Genomic DNA, 7,975 nt, shown 5'->3' on the forward strand with positions numbered 1-7,975 from the left:
GGCTGCTAATCTCATGGTTATCAGTTCAAAACTACCAGCTGTTTCTCAGGAGAAAGATGAGGCTTTCTGCTCCCATAAAGATTTATAACCTCAGAAATCCTGTTACAGTGTCGCTGAGTCGGAACTGACTCCATGGCATATAATAACTATATATATATATATTAGGTATAAATACTATTAGGTACAAATACTATTAGAAAGCCAAGAAGATATGTGCATGTATAATTTAGGGAAGAGGTCAGACCAAAGGTATTATAATGCTGTGGGTTAATGTGCTGAACTACAAGGTTTGCTTGAATTGCAAAGTTGGCAGTTGAAGCTCACCAGCCACTCTTCTGAAACCCTATACAGGGTCAATATCAAAAAGAACCAACTCAACGGCACCTAATAACATCAACAATAACAACATAACATTTACTGATATTGCTTTCCCTAATTTCCACATATTCAAGGAACAGCCTTTAGTAGCAGTATTATCATTGTGGGACATGTGAGATGAAATTTGAGCTCACTCATTTTTGAAATGTGTTCCAGTATTAAATGTAGAAAATATTTGTAGGAACTGATTTCTCTTTAAATATATATATATACACATATGATTAGAATCTATACATATGACGTGGGAGCAGCAGTGATTCAGTGTTATGATGCATTGCATCTCAATGTCAAGAAAACAAAAATCCTCACCACTGGACCAATAAACAACATTCTTTTATCAATGGTGAAAATATTGAAGTTGTCAAGGACTTCATTCTTCTTGGATCAACTATCAACATTCGTGGAAGCATCAGTCAAGAGATCAGACAACGTACTACATTAGGCAAATCTGCTGCACAGGCACTTTATAAAGTGTTGAAGAGCAAAGATATCAGCTTGAGGACTAAAGTGTGCCTGACCCAAGCCATGGTATTTTCAATAACCTCATATGGATGCAAAAGCTGGAAGGAAGATTGTAGAAGAAATGATGCCTTTGAATTGTGGTGTTGGAGGAGAATACCAAAAGTGCCATGGACTGCCAAAAGAACCAATAGATCTGTTTTGGAAGAAGTGCACCTAGAATGTTCCTTGGAGGCCAAGATGGCTAAACTTTGTCTCTCATACTTTGGACATATTGTCAGGAGAGAACAGTCACTGGAGAAGGATATCATGCTTGGTAAGATGGAGGGTTGGAGAAAGAGAGGAAGACCCCCAACGAGATGGATTAGCCAGGTGGTATCATTGATGGACTCAGGTGTGGCAGCGGTAGTGAGGTTGGCCCAGGATTGGACATTGTTTCATTCTGCTGTGCATGGGGTCGCTATGAGTCGGTTCCGACTCGATGGCACCTGACAACGACAACAACATTTACATAAGTGTTTTAAATGTGTTCTTTCTATGTAAGTAGCTGTTATATGTTGTTGAGACAGTTCTGACTCATAATGACCCTGTACAGGGTTTTTAAGAGCTGCTGGTGGGTTTGAATTGCCAACCTTATGGCTGGTGTAGTAAACAACCCAGAGCTTACCCTACATAATTCCATAAAATGTTGCTACATGTATTGCTGTTGTTTGCTGCCCTCAACTCCGTGCACAATGGAACAAAATGCTGCCCAGAACTGCACTCTTCCCATATGAGTTGCCATTAAAATCCAAAAGGTTTTCACTGGCTGATTTTTGGAAGTAGATTTCCAGGCCTTTCCTCTTAGTCTATCTTAGTCTGAAAATTTTGCTGTAACCTGTTTAACATCATAAAAACACAGAAGCCACCACTGACAGACAAGCAGTTACTTACATGAGTCAATTTCAACCCATAGCAACCCTTTATAGGGTTTCCAAGGAGCTGCTGATGAGTTTGAACCGCTGACTTTGCAGTTCAAACAGACCTTGCAGTCCAGTATATTAACTCACAGTGTCTCATCAGGATTCAGAAACTCTATAGAGCAGTTCTAGTCTGTTCTGTCAGGTCGATATGAGACAGAATTGGCTTGATGGCAGTGTGCTTAGTTTTGGGGTTTTGGTTTATATAATATGAAATATTCATGTGAAAATGGAAGACAGAAATGAATATCTTTATAGTAAGATAGACTTAATGAGATGCATGATTGCATTTTTCATTCATAAGTTCTACAAACATTGAAGTTTTCCTCGTATTTTAAGCACTTAAATTTTCACCTGGAAGGATTGTATTTTTGTGGCATACGTAATGTAACATAAAAAATGAAATATGTGGTCATTTATTAAACTAAAAGGCATTTTGTCAAATGTAGCATATTACAAGTATTTCAGGAAGCCAAACAAGTTAAACTTGTCAAAATAGTAGGTGGTTTTGTAATATTTATTGACAACATATAATAGCTGGGCATTATAAAAATCCTGACTCATTAAGCCCTAAAACATTCATTATTTTGAGAATATAAATTATGCTTACTTCTCTTTTATGAAAGTATAAAATTTCATATTTATTTGATGTGTTTTTATAACTTGTTTTTACTATTTCATATATTTTTCTGCTTAATCCCAGCAATGTAGGTATAGAGATATTGCCTGTGATTATCTCTGTTGATTGTTTTGCTTTTAAATATATTCAAAGATTTAAAGTTGAGAAACATCAGCACTATATTCCTCCTACTCAGTCTTAACAAAATGTCATATATCTTCACAATCTTTAAGTTCCTGATTAACAGAAAATAAAAACACTGATAATGCTTATAAAATAATAACTTTCTGTTGTGAATTTTTAATTTGTCATACTTAGGAGAGTAACTGTTCTTGAAGAAACAAATAATTTTTTATAAAAATATTTTAGGGATTTTAAGTTACTTCACTAGCTTGATTTGATATCATTTCTATTAAATGATTTTGTTGATAAAACTGGAAAATGAAACAGCCTATAGTTTGTTTGTTTGTGGTTAAGTGCCATTGGGTTGGTTCGGACTCAAGTCGAATGTGTATAGGTTTTCCAAGGAGAAGCTGGGAAGTTTGAACCACTGACCTTGTGGTTAGAATTCCAATGCATATCCTACAGCACCACACCGGACTTTGTTTAAAGAAGTCGTTTTAGAAATGCTTGGAAAATGAAGAATGAGAGCTCTTCTTGTCTTCTTATTTATGAAACTCTCTTGGAATGCATGCAAACATTGTATATACTGAATAATAAGGGGGTGGGAGTACTATCCTATATAAAAGAGCATCCTTTTAATGAGAGAATGAAACCAGGGTGCTGAGGGTGGTGATGGTGTGTAACTATACCTTTGTTCACTTTGGGCCAAACACAACAACTTGAAAAAGTTTTGCAGAATCAAATCAACATTAGTGGCCTGACAAACTAACAAGAAAAGTGATGGTAAATTGTAGATGGGGAGAGTTGCCATCTAAACCCACTGTAGGAGTTGATTTCAATTCATAGTGACCCTATTGCTGTAGTTGTTAGGTGCCATCAAGTCAGTACCGACTCATAGCAACCCTATGCACAACAGAACAGAACACTACCTGGTCCTGGATCAATCTCACAATTGTTGCCACGCTTGAGCCTATTGATGCTGCCACTTGGCCAATCCATCTCGTTAGGGGTCTTCCTCTTTGCCTCTCTGACCCTCCACCTTACCAAACATGATATCCTTCTCCAGCAACTGGTCCCACCTGGCAATATGTCCAAAGTATGAAAGACGAAGTTTGGCCATCCTGGCCTGGAAGGAACACTCTGGCTGACCCGATAGGACAGGATAAAGTGCTTCATAGGGTTTCCCAGACAGTAAATCTTTACGGGATCAGGCAGCCACATCTTTTTCTCATGGAGTGGCTCATGGATTTGAACCACTGACTTGGTGGTTAGCAAACCATTGTTTAACCCATGGGACCACCACATCTCCTTAGTGTAGAAGTCAAGGTTTAAAAACCCTATCCAAATTATAGATCCCCATACATAAATAATGCACTAGACTGCAAAGTCAGTTTGAACTGCAAGGTCGGTGGTTCAAACTCACCAGCTGCTCCTCAGAGCCCCTCTAACGGGGTTGCTGTGAGCTGAAACTGACTTGATGGCACAACAACAACAATATAGATGAATAACAATGGTTAGCACATTGACTCTTCTTGATTAAAATTATGAAAGCAAGAAACGTACAATCCCTGGGAGACTAGCATGAATTTAATAATTAGCATTCTCAGGTATTCCCATAGATTTATTTTAGCTTTTAATTTCAACATAGTGTATCTCCAGAACATTTTAACTCTGGAACACTTTAATTCGTATCTACTTCCCTCTATTTCTTATGTTATGTAAAAATATCTTTATAAGAAGGGAATTGGTCCAAACATTGGAAAAAGCAAACAAGGCACATACGTCTCTAAACTGGATCCTAATTTTCTGAAAAATGTAAATAGATTATTGTTGCTAAGCGCTGCCCAGTTTAATAGTGACCTTGTATAGGGTTTCCAAAGGAGCATCTGGTGGGTTCAAACCATTAATCTTATAGTTTGCAGTCCACTGCTCGTCCTACAGCACCACTAAAGTGCTTCTTGTCATTGTTGTTGTTAAGTGCCTTCAAGTTGGTTCTGACCCATAGCTACCCTGTATAGGATTTCTAAGGAGTGGCTGGTGAGCTTGAACCACCAACCTTGCGATTCAAACCAACTTTGCAGTCCAGCACATGAACCCACCATGCCACACCAGGACTCCAAAGTACGTACTCCCTAGGCTTCATTAAAGAGAACAAAGCTGAAGAAACTTGAGTTGGTTTAGACTTCCTTAGGGAAAAATATCACTGTAGATGGTCTGATTCTTATGAACCGCTTTCATGTTTGGGGAGCACAGTGGCTCTGAATGGAATGCACTATACTGTAAACCACAAGTCAGCGCTTCAAGCACACCAGCCACTTCTTGGGAGAAAGATGAGGCTTTCTGCTCCTGCAAGATTTACAGCCTCAGAAACCCTACACAGAATTGCTATGAGTTGGAATCAACTTGACAACACTTTAAAAATCCCCTACAACCTTCATATTTTACTGTATTGACTGTAGCGGGCGTGCTCATGAAATCATGTTTATCATACAGAAGCTAACATTTACTAATTCTTCCAGGCACTCAAAGAATTCGACATGTATTAAACCCACTGGTTTGTAAAGGTATCTCTGTAAAATTATTTGTTGACTAGGCCAATGTTTATATTCTTTTCTTTTCTCCTGGGATCTTTGTTTTATTTGAATAATTTCTTCTCTTTCAGCTCTTCTTTATGCAACTATTTTTGGAAATGTTACCACAATTTTCCAGCAAATGTATGCCAACACAAACCGATACCATGAGATGCTGAATAATGTACGGGACTTTCTGAAACTCTATCAGGTCCCAAAAGGCCTTAGTGAGAGAGTCATGGATTATATTGTCTCCACATGGTCCATGTCCAAAGGCATTGACACAGAGAAGGTATGAATTGTCATTCCTTTATTTATTTTCTGTTTCAACAGTTTCTTCAGATATGAGGGTAAGTCAAAAGTATTGCTGAAAACTCATAGAGACCTTTATTAAACAAAAATATCCAAATGTGAAGCTACTGTTTGTCGATATAGCCTCCATCTCGGTTTGCGCACTACTGAAGGTGGAGTTTCAATCTTTCTAACCCTTTCCCTGCAAATTCAGCACTCTTTCATTTATATCACGAAAACATAGCATTTTGGCATCCTCAAGGGACTCCACTCATGCTCATTTGAAATGTTCTTTGGTTTTGGGGGACCAAAGAAAAGTCTAAAGGGGCAAGATCAGGGCTGTAGGGTGGATGGCTTAAGATTTACCAATGAAATTTTCCTAAGGCAGCCCTTACTACCTTCAAAGAATGAGCAGATACGTTATTGTTATGGGAAACAATTCCTGGGCACAATTTTCCTGGCTTTTTGTTACCAAAGTAGCTTTCAATTTTCTTCAATCTTCTTCCTAATAAGCCCTTGTGGTAGTCCTGGGCCCTTTATGGACAGCTATAAAGATGACCCCTTTGGAATTCCAAACAGCAGTCCCCATAGCCTTCTGAGCTGACCTTTTTGACTTGAATTTAATTGGTCCAGCAGATCCTCTTCTAAGTCACTACGTTCACTTGACCTTATGTTTGAATGTATCCGAGTGCGACAGAGCCAGGTGTATTAGAGAGAGAACTTGTCTGCAGTCATCCACAGATCACAAAGATATGTTTAAACCCATTTTGCTTTGAATGAACCCATGTGTGAGTTAATTGGAACTCTAATAGAAATACTTTCTGACTTATTCCCGTATATGTATCTTTCCCACTCACATATGCCTGCATAATTGTCATAAATGTTACTCTGTATTTCATAAGTGACAGATAAATCCATCAAATTTATTGGCTTCTTAGAAGGTGGAAATCACTCATCCATGAATCATCAATTAGTACTAGTCATCACTAGTCAATTTTCTGTAGTTCCGGAAAATAGCTAATTATTCCATTACCACTCACAGTCATTTACTGTATTCCTCTAAATCTCCCCCTTTTTCTTACACACATAAAGTATATATCTGCCACCTCGTTCATATGATAGCTCTAATTTCTTCCCTGTATTTTCATGAAATCTATAGAAATATTTCCCATATAGTTCATACTTGGGGCAAAGCAAGATCCTAAGTCCTCCTCACAATAAGCAAAATTAAATTTAAAAATAAGATTCATTTTCTCAACTGAGCTAGATCACATCATCTATGTTGCTGTTGTTAAGTGCTGTTGAATCAGTCTGACTCATAGTAACCCTGTATAGGGTTACCAAGGATTGGCTGATGAGCTTGAACCACTGACATTGCAGTTCAAACCAACTCCGCTGTCCAGCACATTAACCTGCAGCACCACACCAGGATTCGACATCAAATATCAGGGATGACATGTAGTGCTGTCATGTAAGAGTTTTAGGGAAAAAACCTGATCTTGAACTATTTTACTTTATAAGCATCAGTGAATAGTATTGTTTTTAGGTACTACTGATTTTTGAGATATGATCATTAAAGTATCACATGACCCTTCCTGCCATTTCCCCCAAAATATGTTTTTTTGCTTGTTTGTTTTTTAAATCTTCTGAAGTGGACTTGCGGCTCTTCTGTAAGATCTTTTCAAGCAGCATATTTTAATGTTAAAGAGAAAGATGTGCAAAGTAGATGTTTGGTTAGAGGAATTTCTTGATAAAAGTAGTTTGAAGCCAGAACAGATAGTGTCAAGAACTAGCAGTTAGGAGAGATATAGAAATGGACTTTGTATTTAAGAGTTGTAGGAAAACAGGGATATCATTCCTGATGTCTGATGGATCTTGGCTGAAAGCAGAGAATACCAGAAAGATGTTTGCCTGTGCTTTATTGACTATGCAAAGGCTTTCAATCGTGTGGATCATGACTAGCTATGGACAACATTGTGAAGTATGAGTATTCCAGAACACTTAATTGTGCTTATGAGGAACCTGGACATGGACCAAGAGGCAGTTGTTCAAACAGAACATGAGACCACTGAATGCTTTAAAATTTTAGAAAGGTGTGTGACAGGGTATTCTTTCACCATACTTATTCACCCTATATACTGAGCAAATAATCCGAGAAGATGGGTTACATGAAATAAAACGTGGCATCAGGATTGGAGGAAGATTCATTAGCAGCCTGCAATATGCAGATGATACAACCTTGCTTGCTGAGAGTGAAGAGGACTTAAAATACTTACTGATGAAGATCAAAGATCACAACCTTTGGTATGGATTGCATCTCAATATAGAGAAAACAAAAATCCTCACCACTGGACAACATTGTTGTCGATGGAGAAAATATTGAAGTTTTCAAGAACTTCATTCTTCTTGGATCAACCATCAACACTCATGGAAGCAGCAGTAAAGATATCAAATAACATATTGCATTAGGCAAATCTGCTTCAGAAGACCTTTTTAAAGTGTTGAAGAGCAAAGATGTCAGCAGCTTGAGGACGAAGGTGAGCCTGATTCAAGCCATGGTATTTTCAATAACCTCA

The 7,975-nt window shown here is 37.9% G+C and overlaps 1 protein-coding gene across 2 annotated transcripts in view; it reads left to right on the forward strand.

Annotated features, from left to right (window-relative positions):
• The window catches only part of KCNH5 (potassium voltage-gated channel, subfamily H (eag-related), member 5), a 608,817-nt gene that overhangs the window by 355,142 nt on the left and 245,700 nt on the right, over nt 1-7,975 (forward strand). For both annotated transcript variants that reach the window (XM_006864573.1, XM_006864574.1), the window contains exon 8: nt 5,201-5,400. In XM_006864573.1, the coding sequence (XP_006864635.1) occupies nt 5,201-5,400 (200 nt within the window). The remainder of the gene's footprint in view (nt 1-5,200; nt 5,401-7,975) is intronic.

Source organism: Chrysochloris asiatica, unplaced genomic scaffold (genome assembly GCF_000296735.1).
Source record: "Chrysochloris asiatica unplaced genomic scaffold, ChrAsi1.0 scaffold00067, whole genome shotgun sequence".
Classification (NCBI taxonomy): domain Eukaryota; kingdom Metazoa; phylum Chordata; class Mammalia; order Afrosoricida; family Chrysochloridae; genus Chrysochloris; species Chrysochloris asiatica.